This window comes from Portunus trituberculatus, chromosome 47, assembly GCF_017591435.1.
Source record: "Portunus trituberculatus isolate SZX2019 chromosome 47, ASM1759143v1, whole genome shotgun sequence".
Taxonomy (NCBI): domain Eukaryota; kingdom Metazoa; phylum Arthropoda; class Malacostraca; order Decapoda; family Portunidae; genus Portunus; species Portunus trituberculatus.
This window is the reverse complement of record NC_059301.1, coordinates 32504185-32530170: the sequence shown is the minus strand read 5'-3', so window position 1 is coordinate 32530170 and position 25986 is coordinate 32504185. Positions and strand designations below refer to the sequence as shown.

Here is a 25986-nt window from a genome sequence, read left to right as displayed (position 1 = left end):
AACGAAAGAGTACTCTGGAATGGTACAAGGAAAGGGAAGCCCTGATGTATGAAAGGTGGTATGATGGCAGCCTGGGTGGTGACCTTCTCTTCCGAGCTAGGGCACAGTGTATGGATGTGAATGCAAGGAACTACAGGTGGTCTGAGTCCCGCAGCAAGGTGTGCCAGATGTGTGACATAGGGGAGGACGAGACGGTGGAGCATGTCATGCTGGAGTGTGAGAAGTATGAGAGAGACAGGCATGAGATGATGCAAGTGATCTTGAGTGAATTCGGGCATAACAGGAATGAAAGAGTGGAGAAGACAGGAAGGGAATGGCTGGTGTTGCTGCTGGGCCTGTGTAGAGAGACGAGTGATGGAGGCTGTGAAGGAGTATCTGGAAAGAATGTGGCGAGCGAGGTGTAGGGATCATTAACGAAGAGAAATTCTACTTTTTTTTTCTTTTCTTTTTCTGTTTTGTGTCTTTTTTTGTCCTCTACAGGAGCAGCCGATCCAAAGGGCCTGGCTCTGGAGCGATCCCGAGCCACCTGTATCATCAAGATCAAGATCAAGCAAGATGTAAACAAACGTGTGGTGTCTGCCACACTCCAGCCTCTAGGGCAGGCGGCCTTGTTAGGTGAGGTAACCAGAGAGGGAAAGACTGAACAGCGGGAAAATCAGGAATGTAAAATGTATTACATGAGTATCAAAACTTTAGTAATGCGTTGTCATACATTAAGAACATAAGAAAATAAAGAAAACTAAGAAGCCATCAGACCTGTACGTGGCACCCCCTCCCCCGTATGAAGCATAACCTGCCTACCCATTTTCATGCATCGTGCCCTTATATATATGGAATTAATCTATTAACAACCTGATTATTGAGTCGGTAAACCTCCAGAGTTTCACCACCTTGTCCTTTCTGGACGAAACTAATTTTTTCTGGTAGATTTCGGCTTGCTTTTAATTAAAATACCACTTTTTTTTTTTGGCGCAAATCAACCAATTTTTTTTTTTTTTTACAGCCCCGAAACATATGATTTGCATAAAAAAACAACTGGTAAATTAATTAAAAACAAGCCGAAATCTACCAAAAAAAGATTAGTTTCATCCAGAAAAGAACCTTATTTAATCTAATCTGACCTAACCTAACCTAAAAGGTTGCACCTAGTATATATGGGATTCAAATTATTCGTAATGAGGAGCTCTATCTCTTGAGGTGGGTAAAAAACACGTAGCTGATTGTGGTGAAACTCTGGAGTAATACCGCTGAGTCTTCCACTTATTTATTATTTTTGAGAACTAATTGCTTACATGGTTTATATCTGCAACAAGTCCTTTCTCTCTGCCATCACTAATCCTCTCTCCAAGAACAGCAAGCTTAGGAATCTTGAGGGAAAACAACGTTTTTGGCTCAGAAAAACTAAAATAGACCATCTTTGGTACTTCAAAAATCCACACCATTTTTGGCACTTCAAAAATCTAAGGAGAATATGCCATTATTTTGCCCAAAAAGCCAAAAAATAATGCTATTTTGTGCAAAAAATATTTGCTAACGATTCGCTCTAGACTAGCCATGATACCCTCTCGAAGCCAGCCGGGGAGCTATGCCCCCAGGCCCCTCCTGGTTACTAACCAAACCCTAATGAAAACCTGACCTAACCTAATTTTAACCTCTATACAAAATGTAGCAAAGCATTGGAAGTGGTGTTCACCAATAACAGCAAGGCTACAGCTGCTCCCTCCTAACAGGCTAACATGGTGCTGCTGCACTGCACCCCTTCAGGGAAATCACAAAAATGTCTGGTATCTGATATTACTCACAATTTGGGAAGCAAATTCAGCTCCTTATGCACACAAAGTCAAACATATCTCTTGCATTTCCGATATAGTGATGATAGAACTAAATAAAAAAAAAAAAAAAATCAGAGTAGTCCATGATGAAAGCAGCTTAGCAAATTGTAGAAACTGACATGGCTTACCCTCTCTCAAGATAAATACCTCCCAGCATGGCAGGCTTTCATTGGATGTCCTATAGTCAAAGGTCTGTAACTGATTTTGCTGTAATACTTCACTTAACTAACTACCAGCATGGCGGGCTCTCATCAGACCTCTGTGACACATGATTTATAGACACTACAAATCCCACAGGACTCACAATGCCCTACTAATGTAAACAGCCAAAAGAAGAAGAGGAGGAAAATTGCATAATACCACTCCCAGGACTCAGTTTTTCTGACACGATTCTGAGTTTTTCAAACATCTCTATAAGCCAGTAAAAGGCTTGCGCCAGAAAAACTTCACGAATGTGAAGTAAATTGAGTATATTAACACATGTAGTTGTTTTATGTGCTACTGAGAAGGGCCAATTCTAGACATTAACCTTCCCTTTATTATAACCCCCCTATACCATTTAAAGACTTCTAACAGGTTTCCTCTTAATGTTTTTCTAAGGGATGCAAATTTAACCTCTAGGAATCTTGTTTCATAGGGAATAAATACCCCTCATCCCCTGCACCATTTTTGTCACTCTCCTTTATACTGATTCTAATAGACCTATATATCCTTTCAGTAATATGGAGACCAGAAATGCACAGCATAATCTAGATAACATCTGAATACATCCAATTAATATATAACAAGGTGTAGCTACGGTGGCGAGTGGACGTGTTGTGTGTGCGCTCCGTTTTTGGCTGTGGTTTTTATAGTTAGCGAGTGGTGTTTGTGCTTGGTGTCTGTGTGTGGTGCTTTTGAGTGTTAGTGAAGTGAAAGTGTGTATTGCAAGTGTTAGATTAGAGTGAAATAGTGGTTAGAATCAGTGTTTGTGAGTTAAAAGTATTTTGGTAGAGCGAGGAGACTAGGCTTGTAACCGTCAAGTTGACCTTGAAAGAGGATTAGTTGACCTCACTTAGGCCCCCCACCACCGCGTTCCCCACCCGCCGTCACCAAGTATTTTTATTTGTTTGTGAGTTAACAGATTGTAAATTAGTATGGCGGTAGCTACTGAGGTATATCAGAGTGTGATTGAGTGCGTGAAAGAGAGTGTTGAGATGGGATTGGGAGAGTTTGTTGTGTGTGAGATGTGTGGGCATGACAGGAAGGTCGTTGACTTTTCTGAGTGTATGGTGTGTAGGCTCAAGAGCGAGAATTTAGTTCTTTCTCTTGAGCACCGAGAATTGCGAGAGGAAATCAGAAAGCTAAGTGAGGGGAAAAGTGCGAACGAAGTTCTCATCTTTGAGTTGAAGGAGGAGGTTAAGAGGCTTGGGGAGGCAGTGGAAAAAATTAGGCAGGAGATCAGTGTTAGGCCGAAGGTTGGACCTTCTGAGGGCGACAGGGTGGCTTGGCCCTCTGTCGGGAAGAGCAGAGTGGGGAAGAGGGAGCAGGCGAGCCAGACTGGGAAAGATAGTAGTCAGGATGGGCAGAGATGGCAGGTTGCGAGGGAAGGAAAGCGGAGGCAGTTAGGGAGGATAGGACTAAACCTGTTGAGTGTGAAAATAGGTTCGGTTTGTTGGAGGGGAAGGGGGAGAGTGAGAGTGAGAGTGGAGTGAATGAAGTGGTTGTGGTGAGTGAAAGGAGAAAGAAGGGGGTAGAGGAGAGGAGGAGGATGGTTGTGCCTAGCACACCTCAGGTGTGTGTGGTGGGTGACTCTCAGGTTAGGTATTTAGATAGCACTTTCTGTGGGAAAGACAGGGATAGGAGGACGAACGTGTGTATGCCTGGTGCAGGTGTGAAGGCAGTGAGTGAGGAGGTGCAGAAGAGGGTTGGGGGGATGGAGAGGGAGGGTGTAGTAGTTTTGCACGTAGGTGGGAACGATGTCAGAGCAGGTGGGTCGGAGGAGTTAGTGGCAAGATTTCGGGAAATGTTAGGCAAGATAAGGGAGAGTGGTAGGAGGTGTGTAGTGTCAGGAATCTTGCCTCGTGTGTATGTTAGCAGGGAATGGTTGTCTAGAGCCATTGGTGTGAATGATCGGGTAAAAGGGATGTGTAAGGATGTGGGTGTCAGCTTTGTGGATGTATGGGATAGGTTCTATGGGCGAAGGGATTTGTATGCTAGGGATGGTGTGCATCTGAGTAGGAAGGGTGTGGATGTGCTGAGTGGATGTCTGGAGGGGAGTTGGGATGGAGTGTAGGGGGTGAGGTAGCAAATGCATTCCAGAAGAAAGATGCTAGACATAAATTAGATAGGATAAACAGAGATAGTGAAAAGATTAGGAAAGATTTCCAGGTGCAAATAGGAGAGAATAAGATTAGGATTCCAAATAAGGAGACAGCATCTAGGAAGGTAGCAGGACTTAAATGTTTTTATGTAAATGCCAGGAGTCTTAGGAACAAGAAGGACGAGTTATCTAGTTATATAGTTGAGGAGGACTTAGATGTTGTATGTGTCACAGAGGCATGGGTAAATGAGGAAAAGTTTAGGAAAATAGGAAAGAATATGAAGTAGATGGATACATTATGTATTTACACCAGAGAATTGGTAGGATAGGTGGAGGAGTAGTTATTTATGTAAAAAATCCTTCATTTCCAGTCAGGTTAATGGTATTAAGGTAGATAACAGAGTAGAGTCCTTATGGCTGGATGTTAGAGTAAACAAAAGTAAGGTTATTAGAGTAGGAGCTTTTATAGACCACCTAACCAGTCAGCAGATGTAGACAACCTTATGGTAGATGAGATAAATAGGGGTGTACTAGTCAGACAATTATCTTAGGGATTTTAATCTTAAGTCAGTAAACTGGGAGAGGATGGTAGGAGATGCTAGTGAAAATAAGTTTATGGAAAGTTTTCAGGATAACTATTTAGTGCAGATGGTAGATAAACCTACTAGGGGGAGGAAGGTTTTAGACATAGTACTAACAAATATTGAGCATTGTTTAAAGGAAGTTGAGGTAGGAGAGACTTTAGCAAACAGTGACCATCATATAATTAGATTTATCATTAATTCCAGTAGGGATAATATAGTGAATAAGACTAGAGTCCCAAACTATCAGAAAGGCAATTATGGTAGGTTACGTCAGTTATTAGGAGAGGTAAACTGGGAAGATAGTTTTGGAAATAAAACTGCACAGGAGATGTGGGATATTTTTAAGGTTGTAGTAAAGGGTATAGTGATGCAGTGTATCCCTTACAAAGATATAAGGCAGAGAAACAGGAAGCCATTATGGTGGACTCATGAGATAGGTAGCCAGATCAGAGAGAAGAAGAGGGCATACAGAGAGTTGCAGAAAAGTGGGAAGATGTAGATTTGATTAGGTACAGACAGGTCAGAGATGATTTGAGTAAGGTTATAAAAAAAGTAAAAGGCAGGCAGAGATAAAACTAGCTAGAGCTGGGAGTAAAGATCCCAAAAATTATATAGTTATTACAAGGTCAGTGATAAAAGAAATAAGGATAGGATTGGACCACTCAGAAAAGATGGTGTAGTAGTGGATCAAAATGAAGACATAGTAGAATTATTGAATGAACAATTTTCTTCAGTATTTACTAGGAAAGAATAGGAAATCCTGTTACAAACAGTGCGACGAGTAGTTTAAGAGCTTTAGAAAATATTGATATAAAACCGGGAATTATTAGGAAATTTATTCTTGAACTAGACGATAGGAAAGCTAGTGGTCCTGATGAGCTACATGCCAGAGTACTTAGGGAGGGTGTAGACAGTATTTCTGAAGCACTTAAGTTAATCTTTGAAAGATCACTTAGGTTTGCTGAGATACCTCAGGACTGGAAGTTAGCTAATGTTACTCCAATATTTAAAAAGGTAGGAAGGATGATGCGAATAATTATAGACCGATCAGTTTAACTAGTATAGTATGTAAGATACTAGAGAAAATCATTAAGGGTAGTATTTGGGAGCATTTAAATGAGAATAGATTAATTAGAGATACCCAACATGGCTTTAGATCAGGGAGGTCCTGTCTTACAAATTTGCTCGATATCTTAGAATATATTACCAAGGAGTTAGATGATGGAAATAGCATAGATGTTATATATCTAGATTTTAGCAAGGCGTTTGATAAGGTACCGCATAGGAGGCTAGTGTACAAATTGAGACTACATGGGATAGGGGTAGGTTAGTTGATTGGATTAGTGAATGGCTTTCTGATAGGAAACAGAGAGTAGTATTAAATGGGGCAATGTCTGAGTGGAAGGAAGTGGTTAGTGGGGTACCCCAAGGATCAGTGCTAGGACCTCTTCTTTTCTTGGTGTACATTAACGATTTAGATATAGGAATTAGTAGCAAAGTATCAAAGTTTGCAGATGATACTAAGATAGCATGTGCAGTACAGGGTGAAAAGGACAATTACAGAATACAACGAGACCTGGACAGGCTGATAGCATGGGCAGACAGGTGGCAGATGGAGTTTAATTCTAAAAGTGTCAGGTTATGCATTTAGGTAAAGACAACACAAACTTTAACTATGAGATGGAGGGATGTTGGCTAGAGGCAGTAGAGGAAGGAAAGGATTTAGGAGTAGTGATAGACAGGACTATGAAATTTTCAAAGCAATGTTTAGAAGCAAGAAATAGGGCAAATAGGATCCTGGGTTTTATAAATAGAAATGTTAGTTATAAAAGTAAGGAAGTGGTGCGTAGCTTATATAATTCCTATGTTAGGCCCCATTTAGAGTATTGCATACAGGCCTGGTCACCCCACTATAGGCAGGATATCAACATGTTAGAAGCAGTTCAGAGAAGAGCAACTAGGATGATACCAGCATTAAAGCGCCTGGAGTATAGAGATAGATTAAAGGAATTAAACATGTTTTCATTTGAGAGGAGATGTATAAGAGGGATATGATAGAGTTATTTAAAATGTTCTCAGATACAAACTACATAGATGTGAGATCTTTCTTTACCTTAGAGGAGGAAAGTAGGACTAGAAATCATGGCAGGAAGATTAGAAAGCAAGGCTGCAGGTTAGATATAAGAAAATATTTCTTTAGTCATAGGGTGGTAGACTTCTGGAATGCATTGCCAGAGAGGGTTGTAAATAGCACTAGTTTGACAATGTTTAAAAACAGATTAGATAAGCACTTAAATTTATTAGATTTATAATTATGTATAGCACTGCATGATAGTTTTTATAAGAAATTTACTATAGTTAAACAAGACATGATCCCCATGTATGGGGACCACAAATTGTAGAGGATTTCGCTGCAGGACTTAGCCCTGTTAATGGGCCAAATATTTAGAATTACGTAGTATATAATGTATTGTGTAGTTGTAAGTGTATCTTTAAGTACTGATGACGAGGTCGCTGTGCGACTGATACAGGATAACCTAGATGGGCCCTGGTGGCCCCTTGTTATCCTATTATTTATGTTATGTTATGTAATATTACTTCTGGACTTCAGCTGAAAATTAATCTTAGTACCTGTTTGCTTTATTTCTGGCCTGTGTGCATTATTTTCTTAGATGGAGATCAGAGCTAGCTATAATTCCTAAATCTCTTTCATATCATGAACCTACCAGAGCCTCATGGTTTATTGTTCACCAACTGCGTAGGTTTCCTCTAGTTTGCATTTGTTAATGTTAAACTGCATTTGCTATCTTTCTGTCCATTCGTTCATCCTATCCAAATCTGCCTACAAGGTGATGGCATCCAAATTTAACCTAGTTAATCTACATATCTTCATGTAATCTGTAAATTCACTAACATCACTACTGTAATTCCAAATTATGAATATATTACATGATGAGTAGCCAAAGGGGTGAACTCAACATTTCGGCATCTTTTAGTTAAAGGTAGAATAAGATAGAAGTAAGACTCCTTTATTACTTGGCTTAGGTTACCAAGTGAAATTCAACCATGTGATAGAGATACAGATAGGTTAATAGCCCCTTTCCCTGCCCCGTTCCTCCCACACCCACCTCCCTTGCACCTCTGCTGCCTCACACCAAGTGAATCAAATTGATTCAATTCATGAAGTGTATCAACACAATTCATGAATCGTGTTGATACACCACACTAGTTTCAATGTAACTGTTTACACCAGGCGAATCAAGTCAATTCAAATCATGGCGATTCAGTATCAACGATTTGTTTGGACCCATTTTTTCATCAGTCAAGGCCAGTCAGCTGAGGAGTAAGCACCATATGAGTGGAATTCCTCACCAATAAAATATATGAGAACGACATGCTGTATATGATCCTAGTGATCCTGAGTACTGAGATCGTAATACAGAAATGAAATGCAAAAGTGAGTTAAACAGTTTTTATTTACTTATTATCCTTATACTACAGTAGAAATCACATGTATTGTACTTACCCAGAGAAGGAATTGATGCACCCTACAAATTACTAGACAAAATTATTCTGCATATTTTAAAAACAATGACAACAGAAAACGTCATGGATATGGTTACATATTTTCATTTGGCAACTGTAAGGTGTATCGTCTACTTATGAAATGCGTGACATAACATAACCACCAATCAACCAGGCACCAGCCAGAAGGCGTTGGGGGAGTGGTGTATATACACTTCTTGCTATTACCCGCTGTGCCTCTGATTTCATTCATTAATGGAGGACCCAATCAATTCCACCAACGTCTTAAATTGTTCAGTGATTATCCTAAAGTAATCATAAAACTTCTCTAGTTACTGACCTAATCTGGAAACTAATGTCCAAAGCTCCTAAATTAAGGTCTAGAATTAATTGCATGCATCCATATTCATTGTGGACCCCTATGCTTCCTCAGCCACAGTAACACTGCTATTTCTGCAACAGCCAATACCTCCATACTCCTCAAAGGCTGCCTTGGTACTGGATAATGTGTTGATCAGACTCAGTTGGTTGGAACTCGAGTCAAATGATTCTTCATGAATTGAATCAATTTCATTCACTTGGTGTAAATGCAACCTTACACTTGCTGTCTGCAACACACTTGCCACCTCCCCTTCCCTTAGGGTGCGTATAAACCAAGCAAATTAAATCAATCCAACTCATGAAAAATCATTTGAATGAGTTATTTTGAATCTGCATAGTTCCAACCGGCTGATTCACATCATTCAAATAATTGAGTACCAAGGCAGCCTTCAGGAAGTATGGACGTGTTAGCTTTTGCAGAAATAGCAGTGTTACAGTGACTGAGGAAATGTAGGCGTAGGTGTCAGCAACGAATATGGGTGCATGCCATTAATCGTATAAGACCTGAGTTTGGGAGCTTTGGACATTTGTTCCCAGATTTGGTCAATAATCTGGAGAGGTTTTCGGATTTTTTTGGGATGACCACAGAATAATTTAAGATGTTGCTGGAACCTGTCACCAACAGGAAGTACTAGGCCTACAGCAGAATTCATGTCTGTTTGTGACACTCTGAGAGAATATTTTGTCTCGCCAGGTGAAGCTGTCAAGTGGCAGGACAGAATGGTCCACTGATACATTCACCATGGAAGAAATGGGCACCAGTTAATACCATATTATCACATCTAGTCTACTCTTTATTTAGGCTTAACAGTATATGGAGGATATTAAAACAAATACAGCTGTGTTAATTTTATCATTTTGTCATATTAACTTTTACTTTGTGACATGCAATACCGTAGTATTTAATGAACAAAATCACAGGCACAGAGGGCAATGTAAGGAAATTTACACCCCCTCCCCCACTTTGTCTGGTGCCTGGTTGACTGGAAGTTACGTTATACCATGCTTTTCAAAGGTAGACGATACACCCTACAGTTGCCAAATAAAAATGCAGAACCATGTTCATAACGCTTCCTGTTGTCATTAGTTTTTCAAAATATGCTAAATAATATTGTCTAGTAATTCATAGGCTACAGCAGTTCCTTCCACCTATGGTTTAGTACAATACATGTATGTACATGATTTCAGTGCACAAAATCACTGGGATCATATAGAGCACATTATTCTCTTACTAAAATTTTTAGAACATCCATTAGCATGGTGCTTGTTCCTCAGCTGAATCACTTTGACTGATGAAAAATGGGTGCAAACCAATCATTGATTCACCATGAATCGCCATGATTTGAATTGACTCAATTCACCTAGTGTAAACAGTTACATTGAAACTAGTGTGGCGAATCGAATCAGTTCATGAAGAATCAACACAATTCACGAATCGTGTTGATTCTTCATGAACTGAATGGATTTGATTCACTTGGTGTAAACACAGCCTTACACTTGCTGCCTCCAATTCCATCACACCTGCCACCCCCCTTCCCTTACATTTGCTGCCTCCAATTCCATCACACCTGCCACCTCCCCTTCCCTTACACTTGCTGCTTCCAATTCTATCACACCTGTCACCTCCCCTTCCCTTACACTTGCTGCCTCCAATTCCATCACACCTGCCACCTCCCCTTCCCTTACACTTGCTGCTTCCAATTCCATCACACCTGCCACCTCCCCTTCCCTTACACTTGCTGCCTCCAATTCCATCACATCTGCCACCTCTCCCTCCCTCACATCAGCACGGTCTTAGTCGTCATAGTAGTGAGTGTTACTGTTTTGACAAAGGAAAATAAAATTAATTGCACAATTAATAACAAAATCAGCTAAAAATCATAATTAAATTAATTTAAATTTTGATTAACATTCATTGAGCAATTAATATATATTTTTCCTTTCTAATATATTTATTTGTCTACTTTCCTAGTATTGTTTGATGTGCCTACCATGTTTTATTATAGAACTGAATTTTGTATCTTTTCTTTTTATTATTATTAATGTTAATACAACATTGTAATTTGTCCCTAACATATAGGGCAACTCTTTCCCCTTTTGTGTTTCCCTGCCTTTATAGAACAGTGTACAACTATCTACCTTAAAGTCTGGAATAAATACTTTGCCTGACATATTTAACCAAGTTTCTGTAACACAAGTATATCAAAGTTTTCTACACACGCCAATCCTCTAAGCAAGTTTAGTTTATTCAAAATTCTTCTACAATTTGTGTAATAAACCTTAAGCTATTCCACTCCTTCACTGAGCTAGTTACTTTAATAGATTTGACTTCCTGTCATCTTCACAAGCCTATCCTCATTTCTGACTAATGAAAAAAGTCCTGGAGTACAGTTACACTTTGTGGTGAGCTTTTAATGTGTGAGTTATTTAGTCAAAGGACTATGCATCTCTATTTAAATCACTGATCTTTTGAATAACCATCACAGCACAAAGTATGTCTACCTTACCAGTAATTTGGTAGAACAGCATGCAAAGTAAATGCCCACAATAAGTAAGTAAATTCATTAAACATTGCTGCATTCAGTTAAGTGACTTCCAAAGTAAGCAAAATAAGCATAGCCATTGAAAATAGCCACAAAAACAAAACATATCCCTTTAGAAATCCCTAGCAAAACAGGCACATCCCTTTGAAACATCTTTTCCTTCCATGTAATGACTTCCATAATGCGTTACTCTCCAGTAGATGCATAGGGGCCTTAACACATGAATCCTTTCTAAGTGGGAAAATTAATATAAAAAAAAGACTTGTGGGAGCATAAAAGAAAAAAAAATTTCTATTTTACTTTACTACAAAAGTAGAAGATTGAACTGTGGGAGGTACACGACACTCATTCCTCATTTGAATAAAAAACAACTATACTACCTTAAAATTAAGTAAACTAGTGGTACCATGTTATTGTATTGATTTATGTATTATAATTATTATTATTATTATTATTATGGTAGTAATAGTAAGAGTATAAGTATATTGAATTATGTAAAAAAAAATAAAATAAAGTTGAAATGGTTTTAAAACTCACATTACTAGTTTAGATGTGGGCTTTGATGTCTTCCATCACCATGGTGAGCTGGAATGTTGAGACTGTAATGAAAGAAGCCATATTGTTATTGTTGGTAGTAATAGTAATTAAGTAAATCTATATTTGATTTTTTAAAGGAACAAAAAAATCAAGTTTATGTCATTTTAAAAGTCTTGTTTTCAATTTAGATGCAATCTTTGATAATGTTTGGTTTCTTCCAGTAACATGGTGAGTGAGGATGCTGAGGATTGCAGTGAGAGGAACTGTGAGGCAGCAGAGTGCCCTGTTGGCAGTGCACTGGGAGAAGCCCATCAAGTGTGCAGCTTCCACAGTCTTTGCACTATCTTCAGGTATGACAGCTGTTGTCAGTTTATTTTTGCATGCTGTTATTGCATCGACATATGAAAGCATGGTACACACTAATTTTGAAGACACCATTGTCTGCTTTCATGTTTGGTTCTTATTATAAGCCATACTTGCAGAAAGGAAGAGTACATGTGCTTGGCCGGTGTTATTTTTTATAATGTGATACATACTGTAGTTAAAATGCAAAGCAATGAGTATCCTATATTTACATGATGTGACCTGAAAGCCTCACTTAGAAGTAGTACTCACAGATTTGTCTGACAGAGGAGTGGGACTTCCCTATCCAGTCGTCAGATACATGCTACTATCCTTTCCCACTATTTTTGTGCTGTTTCAAGTAAATCAGGAATTTTTGTTGTCAACCATTATGTTGTGTCTATAATTATAGTTGTGGTAATTATAGTTGTGGTGATGGACAATATTAATAGATTTATGGAGTTCCTCACTTCTCCATGAATTAATCTACCTGTCAGCTTCCTTGCTTTCATCAGTTATCATCCACATTTTTATTGCCTTAAAATTAAAGAAGAGGTAAAGATATATGATATGATGATATAGGTACAAATATATCAAAACCATAGATATTGTCAGTCAGTACTCATTATTCTGTAGGTCAAGGCAAGTGTGGTGTAGGAGTGGTGCGTGTATCAGGGGACCAAGCCAGTTCTGCACTTACTAGCATGACCCACCCTGCCACCCTCCCACGGCCACGCACTGCCACTCTGCGCCGCATTGTGCATCCCACCACAGGTATAAAAACTTCTCCACAGAGTTGTCTTAAAATAGTTCAAAGCTATTTTGTGTTTTAAAGATGTGTAAACTGTGATTCATGTATTGTGTTTGATAATTTTATCACCAAATATTAGGAAAACTTTAACCTGATCCTGATGTGAGAAATGCATGAAACACAAAAAAATGAGAAAACTGATGAAATATTTTTACAACTTACAGCGTTAATATTCAGTTAAACATATATATATATATATATATATATATATATATATATATATATATATATATATATATATATATATATATACAGGTAACTCGATTTACGTGATAGATGTGTTCCAAGAGGCATCACGTATATCAAAATTCGTGTAAAACAAACTTGTAATTCTCATAAGAAACAGTAGATGATAGGGGGATGCAGGATGTGGTCCAAAAAAAAATCGTACAAAATACTCTATTTATTTGGCTAAATTAACATGTTTTTATTATTTACCATTCTAGATACTATAAGTGTATTTAAAGTAAAGGGAAAAGCAAGAAATAATAAGAGAAAGCAAAAAATAATAAGAGAAAACAACAAAACAAAGAATATTTAAACAACACCCACTGCGTCACTGCCCTCACCACTCACACCACGGCCAGTCACCATCTTCCTCTGAGCTTTTCCACTTTATCAAAAATCCACTTATCCAAACTAACCCCAGTATAAAAGTAAACACTAGTAAAAAAATAAACGCAGGACGCCAATGTCTTCACCCCTCACACGTACTCGCTGTCCACTCTCTGGTGCGCTGTTTGAAATTGTGTCTGGCGCTCAGTTTGAAAATGCGGTTGGGCCAAATCGCACATAAGCAAACCGATTGTGCAAATTTGATTTAATATAATATTTTTTTGGTTGCATATTAACAAAAATGCGTAAATTAAACACACATAAATCAAGAGTTACCTGTAAATATATAAATATATATATATATTATGTTTTGCATTTTCATCACTGAGGCTTATAACAGGTTAGAATATTCTCAGTATTACTGTATATCTACCATAGTTATGACCCAGGAGTTCTTCAGAAAGAAATAGAACTTTAAAAACTACGATGTGCTTCAGGTAGTATGATGGGCCACAACTTGTATAGTTGGAAAAATTTCATACCTTATGCGTGTACGTAAGTATGTACATTGAACTATAAAAAATAATATGGTGAAAATTAAGTGGAGAGGCAGATCACTAGGCTGGGAATGTAAGAAGAGTTGAGGAAGAAGGGACTTTTCTTGTACAGTATATCTGTTCTCTGGAAACAGTCACATCTATATAGTGAGTAGGAGGGAAGGGTTGTGCTTAAATACTGAAAGATCGAGAAGGAACAGGAACAGGAAATAATTGAGATGGCATGAGAATAAAGAAGTGGATTGTTACAAAACAAGGAAAGATTAGGAAGAACTAAGCATTATCCTGTATAATTATCCCTCCAGTATTATACTTAAGCATATTTTCTGAAATAGACTAATGGTAACATTATAATGTAATACCACAGGAGAGGCTTTGGACCGTGCGTTAGTTCTGTGGTTCCCAGGACCTCAAAGCTTTACAGGGGAGGACAGCTGTGAGTTGCACATCCATGGAGGGCCTGCTGTGATTGCTGCTGTGCTGGCTGCCCTTGGCACTCTGCCAGGATATGTTCCAGCTCAACCTGGTGGGTGACATGAGGCATTGTCATAAGTAATTAATTCAACCAATGCAAGGTTAAGGGTGTGGGCACAGTGAAACCAGGTTTGTCCACGTTGGCAACCGGCATCAATCCATGTCAAGAATTACACCACATAAACAAGTGTATATATATGTACACAGAGGAAGTGGGTCAACACCAGCAGCCTGCTTCAACCCACTTTCCAGTTTGCTTGAATCATTCTTGCCTGCTCAACCAGCACGGGTAGACACTACTGAATGGAGAGCAGGATAGATGTTGTGCTCCTGATATGCAAAGTTCATGAGGGATCCAGTGTGAAATAAATGGAATAAGCACTGCCAGGAATGTGGTGGATAGGTTGTGGGCTGAAATCAGCTAGGAATTGAAGTATGAAGGTAAACAGTTATTATTGTAATTATCATTAATAATAATTTTAATGATTATTATTAATTAATTATGTTCATAATAATAATAATAATAATAATGATATTATTATTATTATTATTATTATGACTATTCTTCTTCTTCTTCTTCTTCTTATTATTATTATTATTATTATTATTATTATATTATCATTTTATCATTATTTTTTTATTATTGTTATAATTATTATTATTTTATTACTGCTATTATTATATTACTACTACTACTACTACTACTACTACTACTACTACTACTACTATTAGTTATTATTATTATTGTTACTATTATTATTATTTATTATTATTGTTATTACTATTATTAATGTTATTACTATTATTATTGTTGTTATTATTATTATTATTATTATTATTATTATTATTATTATTATTATTATTATTATGACATACTGCCTATCCCTGTTGGTCACCGAGCGGGTCAGAGCTGGTTACCCATGGCTTGTAACACCTTATTGCACCAGTAACCTGCTTTTTCTGTGCACACACCCTAACCTTGGTCAAAAAGTGAGTTTTATGTGGCATTGCTTCAAAAATATTGTTTTGTCTCATGGAGGATGGAGGACTCAAAACTGAAAATTAAAGATTCATTAAACTCGCTCGGTGAATCCATATTCTGTTAATCCACCTAACATCTCCACTCAGAAATGCAAGTTTCTGAAATGACTGTTGAAGAGGCAGAGTGATGTGGGTAGTTGGACTTAGAAAACTAGTGTAGGAAGCCAAAATGATGGAAATGGTGTGAACAAGGACATTAAATGCAAGAAAAAAGTCTATGAAGGAAAGAAGAGTGATTGCACATAATGGCTAAATTAGAGCATTTGTGAATGGAAATCAAATGCAGCATGAGACTCATTCACATATGGTTTCATTGACTTATCATCTTATCATGTCCACTGAGAGGAAGGGAATGGGTCTGTCTGTTATGGTGAAGCAGAGATAAGCTGAGATGTAGCGACATGAGTATGTTGTGTTGTCAGTGAGAATCATTTCTCTCTCTTAAAGAGCCTAAGATATGATTATATTATATAATTTATATTCAGGGAATGCTTGTGGATGTGATTATAAGAGTATTTGAATATGGGTGCCTTATCCCATCTATTCCTTTCACAGGCAATGCCAATTTGATAAATATATTAATAGATGGAATTATTCATCCAGGTGACTTCACCAAGAGAGCTTTCTACCAAGGTAAGCTTGATCTCACCAGTGTGGAGGGACTTGGTGACTTGATCCATGCTGAAACAGAGGCCCAGCGTAAGCAGGCACTCCAGCAGATGGAGGGAGCTCTAGCCCACCTTTACACCGGATGGAGACAGTCTTTGCTGCAGTGCCGTGCCAGTCTTGAAGCTTACATAGATTTTAGTGAGGATGAAAACATAGAGGTAAGGTCCCAACTATTATACACATTCAATGTGTTAAAAAGCATTAGTAATTTAACAGATGAGGAAAATCTGTTGACCTCAGAAGAATTATTAGACAAAACAAATAAGGTATCCTAGAAGTGCTCCTCCTATGAAGAAAGTTTGTTTATCTATATCTGATGTCTGTTCTTGAGAATTCCAAGGGATAGCTATTACAGAAGTCTTTTTTTATTCTTATATCTGTATGATCTAATCTTCTTGTCCTCTTCTCTCTTATATTCCACACTACTTTATCATCCCACTTCCCTAGAAAAAATTCACCAAAAAGCTTATTATAAAATGAGTGTAAATACTTTTCTTAAACAATACTTGTACAATATCCTATTACCTTGGCACATTTTGAGTATTTGGCTCAAATCTTATAAATCTTACAGTGACATATAATAATTGTCTTAGCTTCACCTGAGAAAAACAAATGGATATATACGACATGCTTTGTGTTGCAGGAAGGTGTGGTAGAGGAGGTGAGGATTAAACTACAACAACTGGTCCAGGATTTGCAATGCCACCTGGCAGACAGCCGACGAGGGGAGAGGCTGAGGAGTGGATTACAATTGGCAATCCTGGGACAGCCAAATGTGGGCAAGAGCAGTCTCCTCAATGCCCTCACCCAGAGACCAACAGCTATTGTCTCCCCAATACCAGGTGGGTGCACTGACTGCTGCTACAAAGCCATTAATGTAATCTTTGTTGCTGTGACATTCTTTTATGTGAGATACCAACAATGTTCAGAGCATGTTTATAATTCACAGAAATCCTGGTTAATTAGTATTCAGTCTTAAGTTTTGCAAAGCTAAAAAAAAAGCTGAATTTCTTAAAGAATTCTTTAAGTTTGAAAATTTGTAAAACAATTGAATTTTAGAATCAAGCTTGTCTACAAAAAACTAAACTTACTTTTTATTGTTATTAGCATTTGAGAATTAAGTTAATAGAATGGAAAATCTACTACACTTGGCTGACAGTTTTAGTAGCAAGGAATATATTTCTTTGTATTTGAGTGTTAACTTTCTGACCAAGAAATCTTTCTTTCTCAAAGATAGCAATGTGATATTCTTCCTTTTTTTTTTTTTTTTTTTTTTTTCCCCAGGTACAACGCGTGATGTGGTACAGACTGTTGTTGACCTTGGTGGTTACCCAGTTGTTCTCAGCGATACTGCAGGGCTGAGAAATACTGATGATCCAGTGGAGTCTGAGGGTGTGTGTCGGGCACTAGCCAGAGCAAGTAAAGCAGATTTGGCAGTAGTTGTACTTGAAGCTCCAGAAGTCCTCTCAGCCATAAAAAATGAAACATTTGAGTGGCATGAATACCTTAGGAGTCATCTAATTCATTTGGGGATAATGAAAAAGAATGAAGCAAGTGAACAGTCTCCAGAATGGATAGAGAATCAATGTTTCCTCACAGTGATAAATAAAATAGATCTTGTTGGAGAGAAAAACAAGACACAAATACAAAGTACCTTAGAAAATTCATGTTCTGTGATGTCACTAAAAACACAAGAGGGCTTTCAGACATTTCTAGAGAAATTAACGGTCTTCTGTGGCTCTTTGTGTGACACAGGAACAGCTGAGAATCCGACACTCACAGCTGCACGACACAGGACTCACATTTCCTCTTGTTTGGAAATGCTCTATCTTGTTCTTCAACCATATGACCAAGAACACTTCATTGATGGCAAGGGAAGGGTTTCTCCCCCTTCCCACGCTTACCTAGTACCTGAGATGCAGGAAGACCGTAACTTGCTTCAGTCAGAGAACACAGTGGTAGTGGCAGCCCACCTTCTGCAGCGAGCAGCCACTAGCCTTGGGTATGTCACAGGCCACATCACTTCAGAAGATGTATTAGATCATATATTTTCAGCATTTTGCATTGGAAAATAGCCTAAAAAAAGATCAAGTGAAAAAAAAAAGAATAATTAAATTAATCATGTATACCATGCAAATTCTTGTAAGGTGTTATACTGTATTATTCAAATAAGGATGATGAAATATGATAACTTTAACCACTAAGGTGATTCACTAAAGACATGATTTCCTCTTATAACTCATGATTTCCCTCACAAGATCAATGAAAATAATATGAGACAATCCATTAAAATGGGTACAGAAAAAAAAGAATACTTAACCCCTTCCCAGCAGCAAGGCAGACAAGTGAACTACCAAAATTATAAAAAATCATCTATATATAGACACTACTGACTTTCATCCATATGTCTATATATAGTTTCCCAGCAAATGGGTACTCCTGATTGACATCTATTTATAGACTGCTGCAAAACTGAACAAACAATTGAATCTATATGCAAGTGTTGTTTGTGTTTGATTGGTAATAATATATGTCAATATGCTTGTATGAATGTTTTAGTTACTCACATCCAGGACTTGTGACCTGGATGTAATTTATGTCCACTTTTCTTCGTATTTTTTACATACATACTTGTTTTGTACCTATTCATTTTTAAGCAAGGTTGCTGGCATGTGGCACAGGTCTTTCTCTCTGACATGAAAGGCTAATAATTAAAAAGTGTAAATAATGCAAAAATTTCCAGTATTAGCCTATGTGCATAGCAAATGCACCATCAACAAAGCACAAGCAGTGACTGGCCTTGAGAGGCCATGTTGACCAGTGTTTGGGTAGTTGAGATGCCAATTATTTATTTTATGAATTTTGTTACTTGTAAGTTATCGTCTGTATGTAGACAACACAACAACTTAGTGCAGTAAAATAAGAACAAGCGTCTATATATAGACGATCCAACAAAAAGTCCCGTTTTCTAAACATCTATATATAGATCCTCTGCAGGGAAGGGGTTAAAAAGAAAGTAAACCCAAGTAAAAAGAAATCATTCAAAGTACAGTGGAGACTCAATACTCAAACTTAATTTGTTCCAAATGGCTGTTTGAGTATTCAAAAGATACCTATAAATCAGGTAATTCATTCTAATCTTAGCAAAACCTCAAGTTTATAAAAATCTCAATGTAATTTTTTTTTTTTTTTACAATTTTGATTGTACATACCATAAGTGAAGGCTGGTGATGGATAACTTAGAAGAGGAGGAGGGAGGTTGGAGGAGGATGAGTCACCATCCATGAAAACATGTTTGTAACTTTTTTCCTGGTGTGATTCCTGTGATCCCACAAGTGGAGGGCTATTGCTCTCTAAAACTTGCACTCTCACCAGATTCCTTATTTTCATCACTAATAAGCCTCTTTGGTACCATTGGAAATTTCTAAATGAAAAACTACCGACAATGCAGAAGAATGTTGTTTTTCTCAAGACTGTGGCAGGACTAGGGATGCACACCGGCATCCAGTATACCGGGATTACGGTAATACTGGTATTACCAGTAATACGGTATCAGAACAGTACAGTGGCAGCTGTGAGAAGGGAGATGACAGAGCTTTGTATACGACTAAATGTCCGGCAGTTTGATTGCCTGATATTTTCACCACTAATAAGCCTTTGGTGTTAATGTGAGTTGTTTATAAATGAAAACTACTGATAGAATGCAGGACAATGTTATTCTGATGACCACGACAGCACTAGTCACAACTGGCGGAGGGGGAAGGGGGACGTCAGGGAGCCTTTGTTTACAACCACGTGTGGACGTTCGATTATCAGGTATTTTTTCGAGTATTAAATTGAAATTTTGCATTAAAGTATTGAAAAGCTTGAGTATTTAGACATATTGAGTCTCCACTGTACAAATAAAGTTTTAGTTATCTAAGCAATGTAATAACACAAAACTTGTGATAGTGGTGTAACAATAATATGGATTTAGCAATTTAAATCAATTGAAGCTACATAAATAAATTACAAGTTGTAGTAGTTTTTGTATTGATAGTAGCAGTAATAGTATTGGATAATAAAATGTTGATTGAACAAAAAGGATATTTTCAAATTTTAGAAAACAAAAATTTTGTAACAGTCATGAAATGTACACATGGTTCCTGTTATAGGATGCAAATTTTCCTTTAACTCTCCCTTAAGACCCTTTTAAAACCTTGAGCATTTTAAACAATTTAAAATTGTGCATGAAATTCCTTCTTGGTTCTTATCCTTAAGGTGATGGCACATAGGTACTATTAGTTCTGGAGAACCTTGGTGACTTCTATAGTATGTTTACACATCTTGTGGCACATCTGAATGCTTCAGTGATTTTGTTATGTTTGGTGCAACAGGACAGAAAAGTAACAACTTGGTATTCATAGTTGAACTCATCTTCTTCAATTATCTGCACAGAAGTAAGGTCAAGTGATTTCAATTCATTCAAATAGTTGCCTGACCACCATGATCTCTTCCTACATCCTGTGCAAAGTACTTGCTCTAGTGAATTTGCACAGCACACTTAGTATAATGATGAGTGGGCAGTACTTAATTACAATGAAAACATTATTGTAGTATTGGTCTCGAGCTCGAGACTGTTCCGTTACTGATGTGTATCACCACTTTTGCTGAGGAGTCAGTCCTGTCTGGCCCTCGCTAGTAAACGCACCTTCTGGCCACCTAGTGTCTCTATTCCCTTGTCCTCGTTGAGCTGAGCTACCACACTGGCGACGAGAAATTCTCACGCACTGAGACACTTAAGTTTGCTTTCAAGAAACTAAGAGCAAGTCCTGACCGGAGTTATGGCAGCGACTTGGGGCCGCCTTGAGGCGTTCGACAAGGACCTAACAGACTGGGCGGCATACTGTGAAGTGGTTGAACAGTACTTCGAGGCGAATGAAATCACTTCTCCAGCTAAGAAAACTGCAGTTCTTCTATGCTCCATGGGTGCCGCAGCTTACATGGATTTGAAGAATGCTGTTGCACCTAAGCTACCGAAAGAGCTCAAGTTTGACGAAATCACCAAAACACTGAAGAAGCTGTACGAACCATCAACAATCTTTCACAGCAAGCCAACCAACGAGTCATCGAATTCGTGTCCGCGCTCAGGCGACAGGCAACCAAATGCAGTTTTGGTGGCTTCTTGGATGAGGCATTAAGGGATCGTTTCGTGTGTGGAATACGCGACACAAATACCTAGAAGAAGCTCCTTGGTGTTGAGGATCTCACCTTCGACAAAGCACAGAAGATTGCTCTCAGCATGGCGACGGCAGAACGTGGTGCTTCGGAGCTTCACACCACTCTTCCGTCTACTTTGACAGTTAATAAGGTGTCATCAACCCAGTCAGCAGTGCAGGCAGTGTGCTACTGTTGTGGGGAGGTAGGACACATCCGCCCTGCGTGCAAGCACAAGAATGAAACGTGTGAGGGATGCGGCAAACGTGGTCACCTGCGACTCGTTTGCAGGACTACTCGGAAGAAGTCGGCGCCAATAGACTCGAATCGAGTAGTGAACAGTCACGTTTCTAAGAATGTGAAATACGTGGTCGAGAGTGAGAGTGACCTTGAAGAATTGTACCACGTGCATGGTGATAATGAGCCCTTGGTAATAAACGTTACCTTAGATGGTGCCCCTATGTCAATGGAAGTGGATACTGGCTCAGCACGTTCGATCATTAGTGAATCCACGTACCAAAGACTATGGCCACGTGGTAAAGGTCCCGTGCTTCGCTCTTCAAAGGTGGTGTTGCGTACGTACACGGGTGAAAAGGTACGTCCTAAAGGTTCAGTTAATGTGGAAGTGGTTCAGGGAGGAAAGAAAAGTAGCCTTCCCCTTGTTGTGGCACCAGGGAACGGCCCGGCCTTAGTGGGTCGTGATTGGCTTCCTCACATTAATGTACCATGGCCTTACAGCGCTGTGAACAATGTTGCTACAGAGGAAGAATTTTCACACCTGTTCAAAGATGAGCTCGGGACGCTAAAGGGTGTTGAAGTAAGTCTAAGCATGCAGGCAGGTTGTCAGCCAAGGTTTTTTAAGCCTCGCTCGCTGCCTTACGCGATGCGCGCCAAAGTAGAGGCCGAACTCGAGCGTCTTGTAGCAACCGGAGTGCTCTCACCAATCAAGTCTTCAAAATGGGCAACACCCATTGTGCCAGTTATGAAAAAAGACAATGATGTGCGGCTGTGCGGCGACTACAAGTTGACAGTAAACAAGGCTATTTTGCCTGACGTTTACCCTCTACCTACTCCGGAAGACCTATTCAGTTCACTCAGAGGAGGAATTATCTTCACAAAGTTAGATCTCAGCCACGCCTACAATCAGTTGGTTCTTAACGACGAGGCAAAGCAGTACCTGACTATCAACACTCACAAAGGGTTGTTCCGCTGTAACAGGTTAAGTTTTGGTATAAGTGCAGCAGTAGCAATTTTTCAAAGGGAGATGGAAAACTTGTTCAGAGGACTTCCAGGGGTGGCAGTATATCTAGATGATATACTTGTCACTGGTGAGTCGGCAGAGCAACACGACTCTAATCTACGTTCAGTACTACAGAAGTTGTCAGAGTCGGGTTTGCGACTGAAGAGAGAAGTGTCACTTCCGGCTACCAGAAGTCAGGTATTTGGGGTTTCGTGTATCGGCTGAAGGCTTACAAGTATTGGACGACCGTGTGCGGGTAATCACAGACATGAGCGCCCCTACGAGTGTTACGGAGCTACAGTCGTTCCTCGGACTAGTTACCTACTACAACCAGTTCATTCCACATTTGTCAACGGTACTGGAACCTCTCCATATGCTACTACGAAAAGGGCAAGCCTGGGTGTGGGGTGAACAACAAGAGGAAGCCGTGAACAAGGTTAAAGAGATGTTAAGATCCACGCCTGTACTGGTTCACTACGACCCTTCTCTGCCCTTGCTACTTACTGTGGATTCCTCATCATTCGGACTAGGGTGCGTTCTAGCCCATGTCATGAAAGATGGTACTCACAGGCCAATAGCTTTCAAGTCCCGTAAGCTGACTTCTGCGGAGAGAAACTACTCGCAGCTGGATAAGGAGGCTCTGGCAGTCCTTTACGGGGTCAAGAAATTTCATAAGTACCTTTTTGGCAGGTTTTTTGTCATACATACTGACCATAAGCCCTTGATCACCTTGTTAGGTGAAGGGAAGGCTATTCCAGCTATCGCTTCACCGCGCCTTCACAGATGGGCGATTACCTTGTCAGCTTACAGATACTCATTAAAGTATACACCTGGTAAGCTGATAGCTCACGCTGATGCCTTAAGCCGTCTCCCGTATGCTGACAGCCCAGGAGAAGACTCTCCTTGCCCCGAAACTGTTCTGGCCATGGAAACACTGGATCGCTCACTAGTACCTGTGGAGCAAGTGAAGACAGGCACGGATCAAGACCCAGTTTTGAGCAAGGTAAAGTTGTGGCTGAGAGAAGGCTGGCCGTCTCAGCCACCGTCACCAGATCTGGCTCCATTTTTCAACAGACAGCGTGAACTAAGTCTTGAAGGAGGCGTGATCCTGTGGGGTTCAAGAGTAGTAATTCCCCATTCTTACCGGGAGGAACTCTTGGACGAACTGCACGAAGGTCATCCGGGCTCTACACGCATGAAGGCTCTGAGCAGAAGTTATGTCTGGTGGCCTAATTTAGACAAGGACATAGAAAGCAAAGTGGCACGGTGTTTTTCATGTCAACAGGAAGCTCAGAGTCCCCCTCCAGCTCCTCTGCATCCTTGGGAGTTTCCTCCAAAGCCATGGTACAGAGTCCATATGGATTTTGCTGGCCCGGTATTGGGCAGGATGCTACTAGTTATTGTTGACTCCTACTCCAAATGGATAGAGGTGCACGACATGAAGAAAATCACCGCCCAGGCAACTATTGAGAAGTGTTGTCAGACTTTTTCCATCCATGGCCTCCCGCATACTGTAGTAACTGATAATGGTCCTACATTTATCAGCAGTGCTTTTGAATCTTTCCTACAAGCAAATGGTGTAAGGTTAGTGCATTCCTCCCCATACCATGCTGCGTCTAACGGACTTGCCGAGAATGCGGTCAAAACTGTGAAAAATGGCCTAAAGAAAATGAAATCCATCGCTACTTTACGGGAAAAGTTATCGAGATTTCTTTTCCGCTACCGCATCACCCCTCACACAACTACCGGTCAAACACCTGCTGAACTACTCATGGGTCGCCTGCCTTGTTCAAGGTTGTCGCTGGTTCGTCCGGATCTGTCAGAGAGAGTCATTATGAAGCAATCGCGCCAGGTTCACGACCACGACAGGCAATGCAGAGCGAGGATTGTAACAGTTGGGGATAACGTATTTGTTAAAAACTTTCCTAACTTAATTCCTCGCTGGATTCCAGGTGTGGTGATGGAGCAGCTAAGTCCTCTCTCCTTCAGGGTACAGCTCCAGACGGGACGTGTGGTGCAACGCCATTTGGATCATATTAGACAACGCTTAGCAGACGTTCCGGATGACTACCCTCGCCCAGTGGAAGACGGAGACGGACGCCACGACGATGACCACACGGGGTTGTCGATGATGGAGAAGGCAATGATTCAACCAGATGGCATGGGCGAGATCTTACCGAATCCAGTTTTCTCGTGGGAGGTTAGCGTACCACGACCCGCAGAGGAACAGAAGCCAGCAACCGAGGAGGAAGCGCCTGATGAAGCTGGTGCTGCTGCTACGCCCGTGATCGAGGCAGAGACAGGGGCTTCGCCACGCACAGGCTCACCGCAGCCGCGCAGGTTGGGTCGGACGACAAAGGGTGTACCTCCGCTTAGATTAGGGTATTAACATTGTACTAGAGATAACTTGGGTAATGTTCTGTTAATCTCTTGTTTAATCTTGAGTGTGGGGGGATGTAGTATCGGTCTCAAGCTCAAGACTGTTCCGTTACTGATGTGTATCACCACTTTTGCTGAGGAGTCAGTCCTGTCTGGCCCTCGCTAGTAAACGCACCTTCTGGCCACCCAGTGTCTCTATTCCCTTGTCCTCGTTGAGCTGAGCTACCACAATTATCCACACTGCTTCCTTGACCATTAAGTCAAGTATAGGCAGTTTCACACCTACACACTGCAATATCAACACCCAACAACAATGGAAAGCTATCAATTACTAACAACATAAATTAATATTTTAAATGATTGGTAATACATCAAGGTGGAGAGAAGTGCTAATTCCCCTCCACTGGGGGAAACAATCATAATGCAACAAGTAAAAATTGTCAGCAACTCTTTCCTTTTGGGTCACACGACTGCTGCCATCAATTAAGCAGACATTTTGTGTAAGCTTCTTTTCCTGAAAACAGGTGACAAATGCTTATTAAAAATGGAGTGTACTGAAGATTGATTGTGAGTGGTGAGTCTGAGCATAAAAAGTAAAAAAAATGGAAGGTCAAAAAATGGGAAAAAAATATCACACACAATCTGACAGACATTACCAATTTGCGTTCTGGATTGAATCTATACCTGTAAAGTAATTTTAAGATGCTTTAAACCTATTCTTAAAATTCTAGTTGGACATGCTGAAAACAAAAGTAACAGAGACAACACTAATATGCCAATTACTTTATATGTGCTTTTTTTTTTTTACATAGGGAAGAGGGCCAGCCAAGGGCAAAAAAAAGAAAGTTAGAAAAAACCCCACTTGAACGCTGGCTCTCCAAAGAGTACAAAAAGTGCCAAAACCGTCAGCCAGAATTAGGGGGAGCAAATGCCTCGATACCTCCCTCTTAAAAGAACACAAGTTGTAGGAATTTGGAAATACAGATACAGGGAGGGAGTTCCAGAGTTTACCAGTGAC

The 25986-nt window shown here is 39.7% G+C and overlaps 1 protein-coding gene across 6 annotated transcripts; it reads left to right on the top strand.

Annotated features, from left to right (window-relative positions):
* The first annotated feature begins 533 nt into the window (after positions 1–533).
* Positions 534–25151, top strand: LOC123498091 (tRNA modification GTPase GTPBP3, mitochondrial-like). 6 transcript variants are annotated; one of them, XM_045245210.1, is made up of 8 exons: positions 534–615; positions 11926–12054; positions 12683–12820; positions 14337–14495; positions 16088–16311; positions 16797–16995; positions 17438–18155; positions 24579–25151. In XM_045245210.1, the coding sequence occupies exons 2-8, from the start codon at positions 11943–11945 to the stop codon at positions 24976–24978; spliced, it is 1950 nt and encodes a 649-aa protein (XP_045101145.1). In that variant the 5' UTR covers positions 534–615; positions 11926–11942; the 3' UTR covers positions 24979–25151. The 6 variants fall into 6 exon arrangements, with proteins under 6 accessions (XP_045101145.1, XP_045101148.1, XP_045101144.1 ...); XM_045245209.1 differs by having other exon boundaries at positions 565–758; XM_045245211.1 differs by having other exon boundaries at positions 565–758; positions 24542–24773.
* The last annotated feature ends 835 nt before the right edge of the window (positions 25152–25986 follow it).